This window comes from Battus philenor, unplaced genomic scaffold, assembly GCF_028537555.1.
Source record: "Battus philenor isolate CCGP_79_NKW_IND1 unplaced genomic scaffold, ilBatPhil1.0.hap1 SCAF_26, whole genome shotgun sequence".
Classification (NCBI taxonomy): domain Eukaryota; kingdom Metazoa; phylum Arthropoda; class Insecta; order Lepidoptera; family Papilionidae; genus Battus; species Battus philenor.
The window spans coordinates 7,072,999-7,095,286 of record NW_027181689.1 but is presented as its reverse complement, the minus strand read 5'-3'; the positions used below and the strand labels follow the sequence as shown (position 1 = coordinate 7,095,286).

General features: G+C 35.7%; 1 protein-coding gene across 2 annotated transcripts in view; it reads right to left on the bottom strand.

Moving 5' to 3' along the window:
- Positions 1-5,762: 5,762 nt before the first annotated feature.
- The window catches only part of ci (cubitus interruptus), a 121,616-nt gene continuing 105,090 nt past the window's right edge, over positions 5,763-22,288 (bottom strand). The window contains exons 5-21 of one of the 2 annotated variants that reach the window (XM_068768539.1): positions 22,136-22,228; positions 21,468-21,695; positions 20,142-20,328; positions 19,306-19,449; positions 18,373-18,538; positions 17,841-18,035; positions 17,020-17,184; positions 15,864-15,981; positions 15,267-15,439; positions 14,677-14,775; positions 14,043-14,199; positions 13,461-13,581; positions 12,516-12,656; positions 11,291-11,381; positions 10,672-10,842; positions 10,166-10,306; positions 5,763-9,915 (exon numbers count right to left, since the gene is read on the bottom strand). In XM_068768539.1, coding sequence (XP_068624640.1) covers positions 7,816-9,915; positions 10,166-10,306; positions 10,672-10,842; positions 11,291-11,381; positions 12,516-12,656; positions 13,461-13,581; positions 14,043-14,199; positions 14,677-14,775; positions 15,267-15,439; positions 15,864-15,981; positions 17,020-17,184; positions 17,841-18,035; positions 18,373-18,538; positions 19,306-19,449; positions 20,142-20,328; positions 21,468-21,695; positions 22,136-22,228 — 4,490 coding nt within the window. In that variant the 3' untranslated portion in view covers positions 5,763-7,815. The remainder of the gene's footprint in view (positions 9,916-10,165; positions 10,307-10,671; positions 10,843-11,290; positions 11,382-12,515; positions 12,657-13,460; positions 13,582-14,042; positions 14,200-14,676; positions 14,776-15,266; positions 15,440-15,863; positions 15,982-17,019; positions 17,185-17,840; positions 18,036-18,372; positions 18,539-19,305; positions 19,450-20,141; positions 20,329-21,467; positions 21,696-22,135; positions 22,229-22,288) is intronic. The other variant, XM_068768540.1, reaches the window with a different exon arrangement.

The following is a 22,288-nucleotide window of genomic DNA, read 5'->3' as shown; positions in this document are numbered from 1 at the left end:
ACTGCGTTAAGTGATAAGTGGGAGTATAAAGTGATAGTCAGGCTATTTAAGATATTGCTAAAATTACTGTATTGATGATATTTGTGAAAGTGACTAGTAGAAAAAACTCGACTCGTATTTATATGAATAAAAGAATAAAATTTCATCTTATTCTGGGTTTTTCTCTTTCCACTTAAACCCACGTGATGGTTGTCCTCTGAATTTTGATAAGAACTGTGATTTCATTCTACACACCGGTGGTCCTAGACACTGTATTATGTTCCAGGGAAGAGTTAACCTTTCTGGGGTCAAGATATGCTAAGAATTCTTCTCAAGCTACAGCAGATTTTTGTGTTGTCGTTCGCCCCAAATTCCCTCTCAAATACTTTATACAATGTAGGTCGAAAAATCACATCTTCTGTAAATTCGTATATATTCAGTGTACCTTCTTCACCATCCAGAGATGGTGTCAGCCATAATACCTGTCAAAATGAAGCTTTCGCACACTCTGTCTTTGTTCGGTATCGATACTATCTCGATCCCGCTCGGTGGCTTATTACTCTGGATCTTGATGCTAAACACAACTTTCTTAAGTATAACAATTAAAGATGACAATTAAGTATATATTTTATTTTAAAATTTCATCATTTGTCATCACCACACAGCGTAAATAAAAGCAATATATCCCATAGATTCAAAAAAACAGCGAAAGATCTGTAATTTCGCAATACCTCGATCTGCGGGCACCGGCTGTGCGATCGCAGTGCCAAGTGTATAATATCTTTGTTATTTTTCACTCTCGGCTATTAATTTCTTGTGTATTTTCGTCCGTCTATATTTATGTAGAGGTTAACTCCACAGGTGCTTCTATCTCGGGTTACTTTGGAAACTATGACATTTCGTTTAGACTTTTCTTTTATTTATTATCTATATTAACAGTGTTTAAATGAACGATGATTAAAAAACTAAGACATTTTTTTTAAATTTTATAGTATCATAAGATATACATACGATTATTATAAACAAGTCAATGGAAGAACTCTGCATAATGCTCCAAGACCTCATTCGAGTTTAGCAACAGGTGAGTGTCTGATATCACCCTTGGTATAAGTGGCTGGCCTTGTTGAAGTTTTTAATCCGTATGTACCTGGGCTAAACAACGCAAACTCAACCTCGTGAAAGTGGTCAATCGCCCTACTCAGCATTTTCAGGAAACTACAAAAGATCTTTTTGTCTAATATCCCTCAGTGCCTTAAGACGAAAGTCTGCGATGAGGTGGAGTTACCAGTATTAGTTTACGGCATGGTTTCTCATTTTGGATTTCATTAGCAAGCTGACAATCGCTCAACGAACCTTTCGGGATTTCTTCATGAGATCAAATCAGGAATGAGGAGGTCTATTGACAGTCTATTGAAAGTAACTGACATTTTCCAACGGATTGATAAGGGGAGGTAGCAGAACATGTTTAATTCCGAAAAACTTGTAAGATTTATTCCGTTCTTTTGATTTACAAATTAGTGTTAAAACGGTCAAGTATTTGATTGCTTGAAAGTGATTGATGTATGAAATGCAGTATAAAATCCTACGAATCTCGTTGAAATAATGATGATGATGATGGTGGCTGCCCATCGTAATCGTCACGGGTTTGATTCCCGGGATACAAACTTATATAATTCACATTTTGTTCATTAACTATTTGATCGCCACTACTCTCAAAAAAGTTTCCAGGTTATCGGCAGCAGCGTTCTTTGCGAGTTACCTTAACACTTTACTGCGATCATCAAACCGCCTACCAAATGTGGAGATTATAGTATATCCCTCATAGATAGCATAAACGGAGTCCTATGCTTTGCAATGAGCGGCTATGCTATAGAGTAGAAAGTTTCTTCTGTAATCAAACAACTAGAGAATAAGTCACATTAAATACTACACTATAAGGGTTTGTCAGTACGCTCTAATCTTACAGGATGTACTTGAATCAAACGAGTTTTATTAGTTTAGTCTTCCTTAATCTATACATGCGTGATCACTATCGACGTGAAGTTATGATTAAAATTGGTAAGTAATATCAATAAAGAGTACATATCAGCATAGGGAAGCGTATAACAAGATCTTGTACTGCACTGTTATGCCGATTTCGTGTTATAATATGCTCCTTTCAAGCAGCGTCTGCCGGCACCTTTAACAATGTCGTCCGTCGCACCTATGAGCATTCTATGCTGCACCTGCCGGTCAGTGGTCTACTTCCAGAAACTGTAATAATGGAAGTTTAGTACCTATAAAAAGAGTCGAGCTTCACACTTCTTGCCACTTAGATAATTTTATTTTATTTACGAACTTTATTACTTTTTACTTTGAATAAACTAAATACAAGGATATTAAAAGGCTTGTCGCACGACAGACATGTTTTTCGTTTGATTTGTAATATAACTAAACCCACTGCTGATAAAAGGAATATTGCTATGTCAAGGACATGTCTTATGTAAAAATTAGTGTTGCAAGTGCACTCACTACAGCTCAGAAAAGAATAGTGTGACAACGTATGAAGCTTCGTCCCTTAGCTGGATGTAACTTTTTTAGTTTCTGTACGTTATTTGTATAAATAATTTTACTAACCTAAACTTTATTAACTATATACTCTTTTTGTAAAAGTCTACAGATTTTTTTTAACTCTATGAGGTCCACATTACTAATAAGTGGTGTTAATAATAATTTGTATCAACGTATTGGCATGAAGTAAGCTAAAATTAAAAAAAATATATATTCTATATGCTTCATTTTGATTATCATTTCCTTAAAATCAAAGGAAATTATTTATAGGCGTGAAATCATTAAACTGTTTAATGTATAGATTATTTGCTATCAATGAATGTACTTGCTAGTAGTAGTACAAGCCATCTAAAAATCTATGGTTTCAGCAAAATAAATACAGTGATGGTCATATAGCAAGATAAAACGTTTTGAGAATTTGGATAGCTACATATTAAAATTATTTATCGTTTACTGTCTGTCTCTACAAATTTCTTTCAGAAGTTGTTGTCGCATTCCAAAAGAAAAAAAAATATTTCTAAGTGATCATAATGTACAGATTGTAAATAGGTTGCCTTAAAGCTTTTCGCTTACAAATAATCTATTAATTTACCCCTTTAAAGAATTCACACATGTAGCAAATTAGTATATATAGCACAATTTATGGAATCTAACATAGAAGCATGTACATCGTATTTACAAACGTGTATTTACAAACGGTTTTAATTTGATTTTTAAAAAGGTAAAGAAAAAAGTAGAAAGAAAAGGGTAAAGATGTCACCGAACTTTGATAGCTTATCAATCTAAATGCTGTGTAAATTACAAAATAGTAAGTAAAGTGGGTTATTGAAGATTATTATTTTGTGCGAATGCAGAATCCAAACAGTGTTTAGGCGAAAGCAACGCGTGCTGGCAACGTAATCCAAAATAATCCGTCTGTTCCGAAGCGAGCGGTGACGCGGCCGCCCGGAATGTGCACGACAACGGCTTCTATTTCGGTTATATCTTTCAGATTTAAAGAATGGCCGCTTGCTTTAGGAGCGCTCTTGAAAACTTCATAATATTAACTTCGGCTATGCTCATTGGTGTTGGTTCCAAATGATTAACTTTCTTTTATTTTTACTAATTTTCGCGAGATACAGATGGATTAAATAATAATAATACAACATGAACATAAGAAGGCCATTTAAAAGTATTCACTCATATAAAATACGTTGTTCCTACTCCATGTCCAATAAAGTCTCTGTAAAGCTACAATCATACCCGTTTTTACATGCGGAGACCCGAGCTTTGAGCAAGCAAATCCGTGGTGCGTGCGCAATGAAGACTACATAGACTAGGAACTGCAAACGATCGCTCAGTTCTTAAAACGGGCATCGATACCTTTGACTTTGCTGATTTTCCCGTTCAGACTGTCGCCGCACCGTCTTGTGACTAAAATATGCATTTGAGTCTCTGGACAACTTAGAACAGGCATCATAGAAAATATAAAACCAACCAGTCTCGTCGGAATCGCGGTTGACTTGTGTATTACATGGGTTGATGATCATTCTAGAAAGAAGCGTAGTTGAAGTTTCTTCCGTCACTTCTCCCAGAGTTAGTTCATTCCGAAAGGGTAGCGTTAGTCAGATAATCGTAACCGACCAAATCGAAGGTGCTCTTCTCTACTGCTCATGCCGAGGTATCCTCGCGGGCACCTGCGAGTCCAGTTTCTCCATGGAATCTCCGCCAAACTAATCTAAGAGCTCGACCGCCTCCCAATCCAGTGAAATTGTAGTAAGTAGTGGCCCGAGTCGAAACACCTCCTGGGAGCCCTCGTGCTTCGTTACCTTAACCCTTTCAGGACCATAAGGTTACGGTACCTTATTTAATTAATTTAGCTAGATGTAATGAATTAATAGGCATCCTAAAAACATAATTTATACTAAAAATTCAAAAAAGTTTTACATTTTTCTTGGAAATTTATGGGACAAATATGTCCCTATGGTCGCTAAGGGTTACTTTCTACTTAAACTCTAAATTTTGGTTTACTTGTTGGTAAGTCTGTTTTGCTGTAAATAATGTACATTTGTTACTTAGTGTACTCTTTTTTACTTTTTTATGAATAATATAAATATAATAGGGCAAGTTATTTGTGGTACTCGGCGAAACAATTCCTGTTGTTGATGGATTGGTTAATGATTAGATGGATTGATTTTTTGAGACGTTGAAGGTTCAGGTGATTCTTGCCGTTGAAGAGTCGTCGTCTCTTCAACCTCGACATCAAATACCCCTTGGTCATCATCCTGTACTAGAAGTCTTTGGTCTTCATCATCAAGCACTAAGTCATCTTCCTCATCGCTATTGTCGCCCACAAACATTTGAAGAATTCTTATTTTTTCGAAGTTCAAAAACTCCAAGTCCCTTACGAAACATATTCTGAGAAAAATATGAATAAGAAAATGATAGCATTTTGGTATATCACCAGGTCAAAAGTTAAGAAATTCCGTATAAAAAGTATCCCTTTACGCCGACAGGGACATCCGTGTCCCATAATCTTTATAACGATTTATCACAGAATACAACATAAATACATTACTTCTGAATATTTAGAATAACAATTTACTTAACAGGTAATGATAATTTGACACTGTAAAAACTTGAAAAGCACTTTTACAATATCTATTATTTATTCCAAACAGCAGATCATTCGCGCCATAAGAACTCAACGTTCCAATGACGATAAACAATAAACGGTGTTAGTTATCCTATATTGCCAGTAAAAAATAATAAAAAGGTACTTTCCGAAATATTAAAACAAAAAAATAATTTACAATGGTTACGTAAATATTTAATTAATCCATGATTTTTGCTTGGGACACCGGTGTCCCCGTGGTCGTGAAAGGGTTAAGAGAGGTAAAGGATAAGCATCCTTAGCGCCCCATCGCCCGCACTCAACGAATCTGCAAATGCCGCTTGGACCACAGTACAAGTTAAAAAAATGTCTTAACTCTCGGTATCGCGCCTTAAGTATTCGCGAGAGGGTTAGAGAACATCGGTCGCTCCGTTGTCAATGCCCGCAGCGGCGGTAATCAAACACGGTAACGGTACAGTGTTTTCCTTACATGTTTAACCTTTGTTCTATCAGCGTCCTCGGATACTGTAAAACTTTTAATACCTAATCCTTTGTCGACAAGGCGCATCAAAAATTTGATGCAAGCGTGTAGTTTCCTATTACGAACACGGCTATAAAAAAAGGTTTTATAAAAAGTCGATTCCAGTGATAAGGACATTTATTCAATAAATTTATTAAAATATCGCTCACAGGTTTACAAATGCATTTTACATTTAAAAAAAAAACAATAATTTATTACACAATAGGAGTTTGTTCTGTTACAGCACTATGTTGTGCGCTCGATACGTCTGGCTTTAAATAATAATATAACAAAAACTTACAAACTAATAATCTCATTATAAAACATTAAACTAAGAGATTCGATGTCCACGAAACTCTTAAGATCTATAATATTGCTTTAATTACAAAACAAGCTATGAATAAAAATTACAATAGTATAATTACTAACTAGAAGATTTATTTAACAATGTAAAAATTCTAAAAAAAAGTGTGTATAATTTGTACAACAATATTTCTAAATATCTCATTAAAGTTAAATGTACCGTGCATGCACCATTACGTAGAAATAAGAACAAATTTACGCTATCTTTAATACATGAAATAACTAGATCATTAGAGAACCCAGTGCGATATACACTCAACTGTTTTTTTAAAATTTAGACACATTCGCAAACAATGCGATTCACCAAAAAAAAAAAATATATAATACACTTTGTACACGGATATTTTATTGTAACACGAATCCCTATTTTTTTCATAATTCTTATTCTAATTCTGCTTTCACAACATTATATAAACAGCAACAAAATACAACAGTGGGAATTCGAAATCCTACAAAACCCAACAATTGTGACATCTGCGAGTATATATGTCAGATAGACATATATATATACTGATATAAGCATTTTTGGTCGGCAATATATAGTTATATATATAGTTACGGCAATATATAGTTACAAAATTAATTTAATTTAATTCAGTATGTATTCTTATATGTTTAATATTTATGATTTAAATTTTGATTACACTAACTTTTAGATTTTTGTTTTTAATAAAAAGGAATTATTCTCGTTTTATAATTATAATGTAATATAGATTTCAATATTACTTTTTTAGCACGGGATTTTAGGAAAGATGTTCACCGTTTTTTTTGTACGCTTTTCTAAGTAAAACATTATATACATAGCTTATTCTATAGGTAGAATTTAACAATGTAGATTTTATTCATATAACCAGTTTTAAGAAAAACTGTTCGATTATTGTTAAAGTATATTACATTTTAAAATAGTATTTCAAAAATCAGTTATCAATTAAGCGTCACTTCAAACGTTATTCGTGTAAAAGGCACTTAAGTAGCTGTCAATATTTTTTATTTTTTAAGGCACAGACAATATTGATTCGTTGCGTTAAATATATTATCTGTACAATTATGAAAACTAATGAAAATTAATAATAATTAAATTTAAAACGTGATAACTAATTATTGTACTTAATTAACCATGGAAGACGATCAATATAAAACTTAACATCTATTTACAGAAACTGTAGCATTTTTGTCTTTTTTAATTATTAATGTACTTTGAAATCTAAAAGCGAACTAAATTTAGAATTTTATAATTAGTCAGTCTGAAATATAGCAGTTATACAACCATTGTTTTCTTGTTTATTCAAGATGATATATTTTTAATATTTACTACGTCAATGCAAGTAACATTCACATGAAACTTACACTTGTTTCACGATGTAAGTTGCATTTATAAAGTTTGACAAACATTAAAATTCAGTTTTTATACATGTGTCATTTCTTATCTGACCAAATATATTTATTTTGTGATAAAATTTTGCTATAAAATCTAAGCTATGATAATTACGTCTGTTTATTTTCCAAGATTTTGCATTATTGAATTACTAAATTCAAATAATCACACCCGAAAAGTAATTAGCCTAAGTCATACGTAATTGAACTAGACAGTATTTTATTTAGGCATTTAATATTCGTTAGATTCACAATGTTTACAGTTGATAAAAAATTTTCGATGTACTTTTTTAGTGTACTTAGTAATATACAGACGGCAACACTTATACAACATTCTTTAATATAAAAATACAGGGTTGTATTTCAACGACTTATGACAATATGGTGTTAAAACTCTTTACCAAATGATAATTTTTAAAACAAAAATATACTTGACTTACTGTATCATTTGCAAGTATTGATTTTCTTCATAGAACGAGGAGAGGGAGGTCTGCAGATCGTTGACCACCATGTTGTCGCCGCCCTGAAGTGGGTGCGTACTACTCGATACCATCTCCGAACTCTTCCAGTTCTCGCAGCTCTCGACGTACTCTAGTGTACGCTGATACGTATCCTGCCTCATGGTGTTGGTCTGGTTCTTCTTTCTGCCGTTCGAGGCATCTATTTGGGACTGGGAAATATCCCAAACTTGCACTTCGCTAGCTTGGTTTTGGCTTCTCACACTGTTCATGCTGCAGTCCGTCTGTTGGTCAGTCTTCACCATTTGAGTGCAATTCATGGATGCTCTCGTGCCGTTCATGGGCTTCTGGCTACCCGTCGACATGTTGACTGAGTTCTGCGTGGATTTCTGCATGTTGTGTTTATTGAACTGGTTGCCCGGGTAGTCCCATTGATTGTACGGCCGCTGATGGTTGTAGTACTGGTTGTTGTTCATCATCGCTTGGTTGTATTGGTGGTTGTTCTTCGGCGGTGGCGGACCCATCACGTTTGTTGCGTTTACGACGGAGTTGTATGGCGGTGGTTGAGGATACTGCATGTTTTGATTATAAGCGTTATGCGACGGCATCTGGTTATGTTGCTCGCAAAAACTGTTCATAGTCCGCATGTTGGCACTATTGTCGGTGCTCATTGCGGACGAGCGGGATATCTGCATTTGATTGTTCGAATTCTGATAGTTAACGGATTGATAGTTCATTGTTTGATTGTTATACATCATACCAGGATGGGTCTGTTGCATAGGTACTCCAAGCCCCGGCGACATTTGGTTTTGGTTGTAATGCATCATTTGGTATTGAGGTGGATTATGGCTTCGCATCATGTTCTGGTTCTGAGCTGGATAGGGCGGTGCCGGTCCGTAGTTTTGATTTTGGTATTGATTAGGAACGTTAGTGTAGTTTTTGTTTACAATTTTCGCGTTGCACGTCTGTCGATTGTTTGCATACGGAACTGCAGCGATAGGATTTTGATTGTGATTCATATTCATCATAATGTTCTGCGTCTGAGTCTGCGCTGGCGGTCCGTTCATCGACATATTGGACATGTTTTGTACCATGGGACTGGTTAGGGGGCTTTGCAGGCCCGGGTGCATGGGACTGGCCATGCCGTGGCTCATGGGGCTTGCAATGTTCATCATTGGACTAGCGATGTTCTGCGACATGGGGCTACCTATGTTATTGTGTCGCGGACTCATCATCATTTGATTTGGCATTTGTGGACTCATAAGACTCTGCATGCTTTGTGGGCTCATTGCGTTATGTTGTGGCGACATGACGCTCATGACACTCTGTGGGCTCATGACGTTATACGCGCTGGGAGGGCTCATAACATGAGGCACGTGGGGGCTCATGCAGCTTTGCATGTTGTGTGGGCTCATTCCGCTTTGTGGACTCATTGCGCTGTGCGGAAGACTTTGTGGACTTAGCACGCTATGAGCTAGACTTGGACTTAGCACGTTCTGTGGACTCATTACAATAGTTTTTGGGCTCATCGCCGTCTTTTGAGGTAGAGGATTATTCATTCGCATCCTATTTGACTGCTCCGTTTGGTTCGCCGTCATGGTTTGCAGCGATTGCAGCGGATTTTTGTTCGCATTACTGGTTGGTTGCTTGGTAAACTCCTGTTCGCATTTGTCCGCTATAATCTCGGGTATGACTTGTTCTTGTAGCGGAGTGGTTTTGCCTTCCGACGTTTTAGCTAAAAGAGAGCCACTGTTACCCGACATACTAACGTCTAACGATCTTAAATCAACTGGAATATCACTTATGTTGAGATCACTTCCTATGGCACCTAGGTTTTTGAGAAGAGAATCGTCACTAGTTGCGACATCACTGATTTTGTCACTGGAATTGTTTGTATTTTTGACATCACTCTTACTGTCTTTGGTTGTGTCGTCTTTATCCTTGGGTTCGGCCTCCTTCGCGGTGGAGTCGGTCTTCGCTGGTGTTACCGAGTCGGTGCCCAATATTGATTGGTTAAGATATTGCATCATTTCGTCTGGTATCACCAGCTTATTTTCTACCATTTCACCTTCGGCGACCTGCGTAAAATAAAACGGAAAAAATTAAGTCAAGTATCATAAATTCGAAATGTAACGTGGCGAAATATTTACGTATAAAAATTAAAATAAATCTAGATATCTAAAATTAAAAATAAATTTTTACAACTTTAAAGTTCCCTTTAAATTTTGTTTATTTATAATAAAACCTTTGTATTGTTTAACATAAAACGACCTCCAATAAAAGATATTATAAGAAACTGGCAAAAATTTAATTTCATGCCATATTTACCTGTTCTAAGTTGACCTCCTGATTAGGATGATGAACCTGAGCGGTGGTAATGACCACGGTGTTGGTGGAGTTGGACCGAGATTCTTTGTAGGTCACGGATTCGTGGTCGTCCTCAGTTTTGAACTGGAAGGGAGCATCTCCCTGCAAATATTATATAGTAGATGATAAGGATATGCTGTATGAATGAATGAATATACGCAGACAGTTATATGCGAGTAAATGCTCTCCGAAGCCCACTTCGCGAGTTTAATAAGCGCCTTCTCGGAGTCCATTCACGAGTATAGATGGAAATCTTATATATACAGGGTAAAAAGGCTTTAAGAATGTAAAAGTAAAATACAAAATAACCTAATTATAATACAATTGTGTTCTATCTGTCCCTGCAGACCATGTACTGCCAAAACTTATCGGCCTGTCGTATTCCAATAGAAATATTCCATATTTCAAAGTCATGAAGTAGGTGTATATAAGCTAAAGTATACAGAGCATATATAAATTTTCCTCACCACTTCATCAGCGGCGCACGGATACGGTTGATAGCCCTGTGCTTGGTCACTCAGGTTGGACTGCTCGGACAGCCGTCTCGCCTCCTCTTTCACCTGCACGTTGGGGTCCAACTCCAGTGCCAATTCCTCTGCCCTCACTTCAGAGCAGGTAACTCCACGAAGAAGCACAGCCTGCGTACAAATTGAAATATCATCCAGAATATACATTATTGCAACATTGGTTGATGTAAGTGATTAAAATACATTACTCAGATTATGATGATGATAAATTTATTTTTCCTTTTAGCACTTGTTACAAATAATCTTTATATACATGTAAATATGGTTATTAATAAATGTTTTTTTTCCAATTACATTCACATCTTTACTGAGATTATGAAAATCATTTAGAGTGGGCTGAACCTCGAGTCCGAAAGTAGCCATTAACGAATTTTAATTTTTTAAAGAATTTATTTTTAGAAGTGAACATTCTCTAGTAATTGTATTGTGTAGAATACAAGTACCAGTAATCATTTCTCTTCTTTTTACAGTTTTTAACACATCAATAACATGAACATAACATTAAGAATATTTATAAGTATTCACGATATCTTCATTTTCCTCCTTATAAGCACTGTACCTGATTGCCCTGCGATGTCCTCACGGCTTGCACGGCAGCGAGGGCTGAAGACGGTGCCGGAGCGTAACCCACACAAGACACTTGACTAGATCTGTAACCAAGGTAAATTGTATTTAAACGTATCCATCTATCCATCAGTCGTAAGACATCCAGAGCTGAACAAAGGCCTCTCCTTTTTCATGAGCCATGGGCAACAATATTTCACATACCACTCGTTTATAAAGACAGGACCGTCGTCATTGATTTCAATGATTTGAAAACATCAAAAAAGTTACATTGCGTTTATAAATTATTTATATTTTAATGAGTCTAAATTAGTTTGCGGTTATTTTATAAATATAGTATAAATGATATTAAGGTAGACAAAAATTTATCAATGTCTTATTCACGTATTTAATTTTGTTAATGCTACAATAGGATGAAATAGTATCCATTCTCTTGATGATTATTAATAAGAGTAAGGGAAGAAGTGAGAAATGGAAGCTTCCTCACGCAAATTCATCAACACACTCACCCCACTTCGCTAACACTCCACAGAATCTTAAACACTGTTTATACTATGGTGGTAGGTGCATTGTAAAATTGTTTGCAAATTGTATATTTTAGACTTTATTAAACATTGTTTTCCCCGGTTAACAATGTAAGTAATATTAAGTAAGAGTATGTAATATATATTTTTTGTTATATACTCATTTTAAAATTTAACACATATTGTCATTTCGATTAGTTGAGGTTTAAATTGTGGACTATGTTCTATTAATGTTAATTTTAGTAAATTGTTTTTATAAAATTAACTGTTAAACACCTCACCGAACGAACGGTGTTAGAAAATGTATATATATGATACTTACAGGACTTTTAAATTTATTGCTTGTTGGCAAAGTATAACTATTTTAGCTACAGTTAGTTGCATGGGTTGATTATATCGAAGAAATATATATAAGTTTATTTTGAATAGGAGATAAGAGGAATCGATCACTCCGTTAATTACTTAAATAAGAAAAGATTGACAATGTTTTTTCAATTTACAAGTTGTAAGACGTCCAGTGCTACATATAGGCCTTCCCAGAGATTTCTAATAGAACCGGTTGGAAGTAGCCTCCACACTATTACACTACTGTTTTTGATGATTGAAAATAAATGCGCCAAGGTGATATGAGCAAGAAAAATGGGTATAAGTTACGAGCTATCGGGTATTGTGTATGGCTATGCGCTATATGCTAACCTTCGACTGCTGTCGGGCGAGAGTTGGTCATATGCTGTGTGCTGGTGCGAAGCGAGACGCGCCGCGCCCACTGTGCCCATCGTGCCCACCGCACCCGACACAACAGACGCCTGGCTGCTCTTGCGCGAGATGTCCGATGACCTGTTGCATAAACGTTAGTATTTATACGTCTCATCTTAAATTGCTGAGTACATTTACACAAAATTACAATAAAATAAAAAGTTCTAGGTTATAAGAGATGTAATTCAGATATATATATATATATATATATATATATATATATATATATATATAGGGTAGACTTAAGAAATGCTTTATTAAATTAGTATTCAAAACAGCCAAAGGTGCAAACTTGAGGACGGCAATGTAATTGGATCATGTATGAAAAAGGTTATGTTCAGAGTGGACATATGGATGGGCTTATGCGCAACAAAGATAAGCTCATTGACTAAAAACATCATCAAGGAAATTTTGGAAAGCGACAATTGCACAAATTTCAGTCTTTAAACTGTTTTATTTACAAAATTTCCTTTACATTAAAAAAATTCTTTCAAATAAAGAAATGAACAGGGCAGGTTTACACGTACGTATGTGCTCTTGTCTATGTGAGCTAATATGATATTTCGGTAATTAAAGTCTTGTGCGGTAAGATGGTTGTTTTTTTTTTTTAATGCGCCTGATGATAATAGACGGCTATTACCTCGTTTATAATAGATGAATTTTATAGATGTTAAGAACGAATATAATTTGTTTATTATATTTATTTTACATTATAGGAAACATAAAAATTGATGTCAAGTCTTTATATATCGTCTTAAGTATAGTTGTCGACCTGTAAGTTGTTCTTGATGTAAATTATTTAAGTTATTATAAATATATCATTTTTCAGAGATCAAGGTGGTAATAATTGATTTAATTCGTATATTGAAAATCATTAATACGAACCTAGCGCTATATAGACTGCTGCCTGAAGAAATGCCCGAGTCCCGCCTCGTGTTAGGAAGTCCGGTCTTCAACTCTACCGCTACATTTGTGCTGCCCAGTTCCGTCCTACCAGGGAGTCCACCTGTAAACAAAGTTTTTTTATTTAATTCAAATTAAGTTTGTCTTTATATTAAAATTAAATATACGAAGAAAAAAACACAATTATTGCAAATGTTTTCGTGAAATATTTCTATTTTAAGAATCATAATCGTCATTATATCTGTAGGAAATCTATTGCTGAATCTCTGCTGATCCTCACAGATTTCTAATAAGAAAGGTTCAAAGCGGCTCGCATCCAGTGTCCAACGTTCATTCTACAGATATAGAACCTTAAGGCACCAACGGCTATCTATTCTGCGTGCTATATGGGTAGCCCACTAACACCTCAACTTGCAAATCGATTGAGATAAGTCAGTTTCCTTCGTTCAAAAAAAAATTACGTTAAACAAGTTCATTACGGCGGGCTATCACCATAGTCGCTTCACCCACTTCTTAACCACAAACACTGCATCGTTATGTAAAAACTAATTATTATGCACTAACCGGTCGGCAGGTCGTGCGGGTGTGGTAAAAGACGTGCGCCTGCAGCCAGTTTATGTCCGAAGCGAGGCGCATGGTGTGCACGCGGTTCCCCAATGGCCACCATCGCTCGCAGCATCAACGGCAGTTGCCCCACTTCACCCACCACCTCCTGTTCCACCTAGAGAAAATTATATAATATAGAAGAAAATATAACCATCCAACCCATAACAAGAACTCCGGCCAGAAAGTTGACCTGGGACGTAACTATAAACAAACCAAAAATCGTGATTCATAGAGGTACTAATACATTAAATAAATAATAAAATAGTGTCAAGAATTTCAAATATTCTAGTTCAAATACTGATATTATAGTATCAAACCAAATATTTAAATAGCTTCAAAAATCTCCTAAATCAATTAGTATAAAACTCGTTTCATTGTACATTATTTTCAGAGGAAAGGGATCTAGATTTTTTGAAGAAATATTTCCATGGAGTGTCGCGATAATTGTAACGTGGTGTGACAACGAAAGTAGCAAAGGTTGAGATAAATTAAATTTCAGATGGTACAGGTGTTAATATACACTATGTTACAAACAAACTATATTAGAATTTACATCACTTCCAATGGCTGAACCTTAAAGAGTAATACGCACCTCGCCATCGAGCCTAAAGTAAGGAGCGCCGTTCTCATCGCTGAAGCCGCCAAGTCCTGAACCACCGAAGTCTAGTTCGCCGCCGCATTGCGCCGACAGCTACGGGTACAAATTGTAACATTTAATATATATCCAATTATTACTACCTCTTTCTTATCAAGATCAACAGACAACCTTGTTAATGTCTTCGGAAGGTTCTGATTGTAGTTCGCTTTCAATTGAACCTTTTGTAAATCTATCGGCGAAATCTAACAGTGGACGGGCTACGGCTGAATTAATAATAAAAATGCCTCGAGATGACGGGATCAGTACAATGCGTACTTTTATCTGTGTAGACTTGTATCCAAACAGTTGTAACATTTATTACATTATACTGCATCAAATTATATAGTAACACGGTTAATAAATACATCATCTTATGAAGTGTTTATCTACTAGATATCTATATCCTCATCATTTCAACTGTAAGATGTTCACTACTGAACATGAAATCCCCCATAGGTTTGCAATGGCACCAATTGGAACCATCTCGCATCTATCGTCTTCCGATGAGATGATCTCAACAAGGTATTGACTCATTGTTCATGTACCTGATGCGCCGGAGTATGCAACGCGTGAGGCAGTGGAGAAGCGGGACTTTCGCTCTTGACGGAGGCGGAGGACGCGTGCCCTCTGCCCGTCGGAGGGCCGCCCTCTTCGGATCTTGGGGACGAACCAGCGCCTCCACCACCTGATTCAGCTGAATCGTCACCGCGACTGCATCCTGAAGTCAAAAACACATCAACATGAGAAATTTACATCGTTTTGGAAAACTTGATTTTATTCCGACAATAACATTATTTGTAAGTTGACATTACAGCAGCCACGGATTTGAGATGACGGAGCGTTGAAAACGCTTGGCTAAAACCTCTTTACAAATATTAAAATCCCATTAACACGCAATCTAAATAGTGAAAGAGTATTAAGGCAATGAAATACGAGAGTATTTCGGGCAACAGTTGATTTTTAAACGTACTCCCGCATTCCCTCTGTTGGGATACATTTCAAATCTATCTGCTTGCATGGAAAACGTGCGAAAATCGACATAACCTGTACAATTTCTTAAATGCTATTTAGTTGAGCTTCTTGTATCTTGTATACTTTGAATAGTTGTAGGTAGGATGAGTGTAAGATGGTAAACCGCATACCTTTGTGCTTCTTGCTCGCGTAGAACTCAGCGCCGTGGACAGTTTTCACGTGCTTCCTAAGCGAAGATGGGTCCGTGTACCGTTTTGTGCATCCGGGCGCTTTGCACACGTAAGGTTTCTGAAAATTAACAAAATTGACAACTTATATTTATTTAAGTCTTTCTTTAAGTGTGCCAATAAACAACGTGTTACTTTTAATTTTGATTCCTAAACATTTAAATCTGTTCTTTATTGAATTATTTCTTAACTGAATTAGTAAATAACACCGGAGAAGAGGAAATTATAACGTAAATAACAACTTTATTTGTTAGACAGGAAGAATGGTAAGGCTTGAAATCGCACATTAGAAGTATAATCTATTATATAACAAAGGAAAATTTTATAAAATTTGCTTGGAACAAATTTGAATCTAATACGGAATAAGTAGATCTTATTTGTTTTAATTCATTTCAAAATAACTGGCATCATGTTAATTAAGAAATCGTACAAAAGTAACTTCAAAAGCTATTGAAAAAGGTTCCTTTTTTCAATTTAATAACTTAGAAACTAGAAATTAAACAATTTTTTGGATTTCATTGACATATACTATGTGCAGGTATCTGTATTTTAATATAATCAGATCACTATGTATCTTTTTAAAAAGTAGGCATGTAAACATATCTTTACGTGTATTTACAATAGCTGAAGCCCACTAATTTAGAAAGATTATCTGCTACTTACACTCGCTTATAAATGGTGAAAAAAAGCGTTGTATTAATACTGTTGTTGAAGATATCAGTTGCACAAATAAGTTAGAGTAAAATATATTAGGAATTGGAAATGTAATACAAGGGATTAATGTGTAGAAAAATAAATAACGAATCGAAAAAGTATAATTGTAGAAATTGAAATTAAAAGAAAATAAACAAGGAACTAGTCTAAACGTAACTATAGATAAAACAATAAGTATATTATAACAAAATTGTAAGCTGAGAATTTTTTGCCATTAGTCTGCTGAGGACTGGAGGCAGCTAAAACTATATTTTGTTAGCGATCTTACCATATTTCTTAATTTCCATGCATATAATGTAAGTACCATATATATGTAAACTGTAATGTTTCTATTCAATGTGTATAAAATAAGAAACGACTCTAAAAATATATCAGTGCCACATACCTCATTACTGTGCGTTCTGTTCTGGTGTTTGGCTCTATCGCTAGCGTTGGAGAATGCTTTAGCACAGCCAGGGTACTCGCAAGTGTAAGGTTTCTCGCCGGTGTGGCTGCGTAGGTGGGTCTTCAGGTTTTCCAGTCTCGAATATGCTTTACAACAGCCCTCGAACTAAGTCACGTTAAGTATAATTATCAGAAACACTTATAAGAGAAGTTCAAATTAAATAATATTAATCAAAATTATATATTAAATAATAACCTAGCCTTAAATAATAACTTAAGCTTTTTCTGTTTTGGAGGGATAAAACTTCTATACAAAATATACGTCCAGGATTTATTTCAAAATAAAGAGGTGCCCCTGGACACCTCTTGCGGGAAAGCCAAATCATCCCTGGGCCCTTCGCTGTGCCAACGTTTGAGACCATTTGTTGCTTCCCATAGGTTCGCTAAATCATCATCATCATCATTTTAGTCATATGACGTTCACTGAGGTATACAGGCTCCATTGATCTCTAATAATTTTAATTATTCAACACTTATACATGGCGCTTCTAACCGGTTTTTTTTGGGAGATCTTTGTTCAGTAGTAGGCACCTTACAGATAAAACATCGTCCTTTTGAATGATCGTTATATTTCGTTTATCTCCTGTTATTTCTCTTTCAGTTTGGTTAATTGACAGATACAGGATTAGCATTTTTTAAAATAAATTTTAATTACTCTACTCCTTTTGACGGTATCCTAATCGAGCTATATTTTCACCGTATTCGTAGTTTTTATATTAGTTATATCTGATGTGGTTAGAAAATAGTTTTATATATACTCACGGTACACTTATGCGGTTTCTCGCCAGTGTGTCTTCGCATGTGGACCACCAACATATATTGGGCTTTGAAAGGCTTTTCGTCCCTGGAGCAGCCGACCCATCGACAAACGAACGCCTTCTTGCTCGCGTGTATGTGATCGGTGTTGATATGTTTGACCAGGTCGTCTTGTGTGGGGAATTCTAGTTTACAGTCCACCTGGAAAATGTTTTACAAAAGGTTAGTCGTAAGTATCTTATCTTCTAGAGTTTTCTTTTTTTTCAGTTTTTATTAGTCTCGTTTTAATGTACAGAACTCTTAAAATGCGATATACAAAATTATTAATAAATTTGCATATTGCATTTTAATAATTATATATAATTTGACCCAAAAGTGCATAAGGTCAGAGCAAAAAGTCTTAAAATCTCAATCCGGTAAAATTACAATTTAACCTGAGTCGAAACTCAAGAGACAGCTTCAAGCTTAGTTAAATAACAAGTCAAACGGTGACCCAGAGTTCTTAAAAATTGACTAATATTTAAATGTACACCCTTACCCAATGACAGTTGGTCTCTATAAAGTCTCCCGGTTCGTCTTTGGAGTCGAGTCCGTCGTGGACGGTGCTCTCCGCCGCAGCTGACAGTGGTTTATTGCTGTGCATGTTTTCCCGATGGGACATGAGACTCTGCGGCGACTTCCTTTGATTTAGCGCCGTTGATGCACTGCAAATATTCATTATATATTTATTAAATATTGTGTAATAGTGATAGATGATGACGTTTCTGCACGAGCTTTTGCAAGCTTTAACTCTCTCAATAAGGAACAAATCATCATCATTAAATTAAATTATCATCATTGCTGAACATAGACTTTTAGACAGATTTCCAATAAGTGTAGTAAATAAGTAAACTGTTAGAAGAAGTCGACGAACTTAGCACGGTCATTTTTCCACCTTTGCTTGCAATTCCTTAAGTCAAACCGTGAAAGTTTACTACGATCGTTTTCTACTTAGTCTTTCTCACAAATCCGATTTCAAATCTATTCTGTCCAGTGAGTGGTACTTTGGAATAAACTCTGCCTCAGAATCAGAATTCAAATTCAAAATATCTTTATTTGACTAGAAATTTACACGCACTTTTGTATTTCTTAATTATTGTTACCTGCTACCACCAGTGTGTATTCATTCTATACAGTATGCAGTAAATTCAAACGTATACATACATACTAACAAGCTTTTTCAAGTAATTAGATACTAGATATAGTATTTATACTGTAAATATAGCGGAATTTGCGGTAAGGAATAATGTAAAAAGTAAATCATAATAAATGTAACCAATATAAAAGGTCTCTATCAATTGACGGCAGAGGATTAGAGGTAGCTTTAAAAAACACTATTGTATAGGTTCTATTTAAACTATGTATATATTAGACGCTTATGTGAAAATTGTAGCTATAATTATTCGTAATTAAAAATCGTTTTATTCCTTACCTATCAGCTTCCATGACGCTCGTGATTTCAGGCTGCTGTGGGGGTTGTTGCATGTGTTGCGGAGGGTTACCATCTAGACCTAGACCTTGTCTGACGTCTACTGGACCGCCCAGCAGAAGTTGTGTAGGTGAAGATATGTGAGATCTGAAAAAGTTTACAGTCAGATAATTTGTAATTTATAAATTGTTTGTTTTAATCCACTATACATATTTACACAATTAAACGTTGAAATGCTTTATAACGTATGTTAAATAACAAAGGAAAATATTAATGTATAGAAAAATTAAATAAATAGAGCTATAAGTAGTTCTTATTTTGTTATTGGTTTATACTGATATAATCTACTCTTAGATAGAAAATGACTCTCTTAGTGGAACCTTTCGCAAATATTTCTATAAATATAATAAAAAAGAGATAAACACAATAATGGTACAAGAATTCTTGTTGAATTTTGTGATCAAGTGTGTACGGTTTTACAACACACTCCGATGTAATATTTCTCAATTGTTACATAATAAATTTTAAAAGTTAATGAACAAATACTTGAAAAAAAAAGATCCTATAACAATGTGAAGGATTTTAAACCATATTTAACACAGACAATGAATTATATCTGTATCTGAGTTTCTTGTGGGCTTTTACAGCTCAGGACTCGTAGGGAACCAACGTGAAGGATTCTGTTATACGAGTGCTTAATGTGATAGAATCACCATCGTTTCATCACCCAATCTACCAAATCGGGCTCTTCTGGCATAAGATATATTAATAGGACATATAGTAAAAACGGTAGAATTCCTATGAGATAATAAAGTTTCTTTATATAGTTTAGATATGACCTATGAATCCCAGCGACAAGATGCGCGTGAGCTGCATGGTGAGCTGCTGCAGCGGCTGCTTGCTGATGAGCAGGGTCAAGCAGGACTCCGCCAGCCAACACCCCACTGCCGCCCACTACTCCGCCACGCGCCAGCAGCTGCTGGGCCAACGACGCGTGGGATAACGACAACGCCGGTGATATTGCCCCTGAAATAATACACACAGAATAAAAATAACCAAATAAACAGTAATGATACACTTTTAAATATTAATTATTAGCAACAAGAAAGACTTGCTAGCCGACAACAAAAATTTGATAATGTACATAGACTTTATGTATGGCGATAATCGATCGGAGCAGGACTGTGTTAGCCGTTCTGGTTTTTACAGCTTCTTCGGTCTCAGGATTATAAAAGTAATATGATATATATAGCAATGTTAAATTGATAAAATATATAAATAAATGGTATTTAACGGTGGTCAATAGAACAGTCATGTAAACGCAGTTTTTAAAAACGTAAAAAAACGTTTACGTTATAGAGATAAAAGAATTAAATGACGCTGCGCCCTTTACATTTTTAATATGACGTAATCGACAACGGATTACGTGATTTTCTTTTGAAATTTACAGCTTCACAGAGTTTGTGATAGCAAAACGATAAAAGAAAATTCTAGACCTCTTTAAGGTGAAGGAACTTGAGGCATAGGTAGTGTGGTCAAGCAAGAGCGAATACATTATTTACTTCAGAAAATAACGACACCTTTCAGTAAAAAATGTGTTTGTCGACTATTTAACAGTGTTATGTTTTGTGTTTACAGTATTTTAATACAAAAAATTTTATGTAGTGCTACTGACACTGCTATACCACCGCGCCTTGGATAAGATAACTCTTTTTCTCGTACCTTTACGCGCTTTTTGAGACTCGGTACATCAGTTTTGGTAGGTTTATAGTAGATGATAATGATGATGTAAAGAATAATCAAAATCTAACAAATAAATATATATGTGTCAATCAATGAGTAGTAAACCATCATCATTTCAGCTGTAGGATGTTCACTCTTGAATATAGGTTTTTTTGGATACAGGATTCTTCCATAGATTAGTGGTGGTATCGACGTATAGAACAGAACCGTAACAACATTATCGAACTGTTGCCGTAAACACCGGTTATGGGAAACATATTCATGGCAAAGCTGCTAACCATAACTTTTCCCGAAAGGCGTACCAAGCGTGGTAAGAATTGTCACATATTTTTTTAAATCAGTAAGCTATAGCATCATGCAAAATTAATATCAGAGGATCAATAAAGAATAAAATAAGTTTCAAAAGAATGGCTATAAATTACCGAAAGACTTAATCCAATCCTCACCAGCACTAAGGTGACCATAGCTTCCGGTGGAGGCCGCGGATGGTGCCCTAACGGCCAAACTGGCGGGAGACGCTCGAATGACAGCGGCCAGGTCCAGCGACTCCGCTGAATAAGGGCTCCAAGAAACTGCACGTTTGCGGTTCGCTGACGCACTTATTGCACCCCCTGAAAGCCTTAACCTTGTGGGGGATGCTATTCTTGATCCTGGAAAGACATTATAGATATAACCACGTTACTTAATTAGTAGAGTTAGTTCGCATCGTAGGACGTGTTTTGGGTAAACAGATGACTATGTTCGCCATGGTTATTGGAAGTCGCTGGATGCAGACAGCTTCTCGTCTGTCGTATTGAAAATCTACTGGTGAGGGTTATGCGCAGCACTCGACTTTCTACGACTAAAAGGATGATGAAGAATGCAATAAATTAACAAATTGTTCCTAATTTGAAATAAAAAGTACCACAGTGTCCAGTTTCTTTCGAAAGCAACGACTGTTTTCGACGATTTACTTGATTATGGGGAGTAGTAGAATATATACTGCATTTTTAAGGCGAACGAACTATAATGTAATCACAAATATGATATTACATCTTCATAAAATTCCCACAGAGATAACTGGAGTCATTTCGATGAAAACACCACTCACCTTCTAAACTTAATTGAAAATCTTGACTTGCCAGCGTACTGCCTGCGTGCAGTTCTGGGTGTAAACTACGGGCCGCACTTAGATATTCTAAGCCTGAAATAAGAGAAAACAAATTTATCTCTATTAAAAAAAAACGTAACACGTATAGAGAAC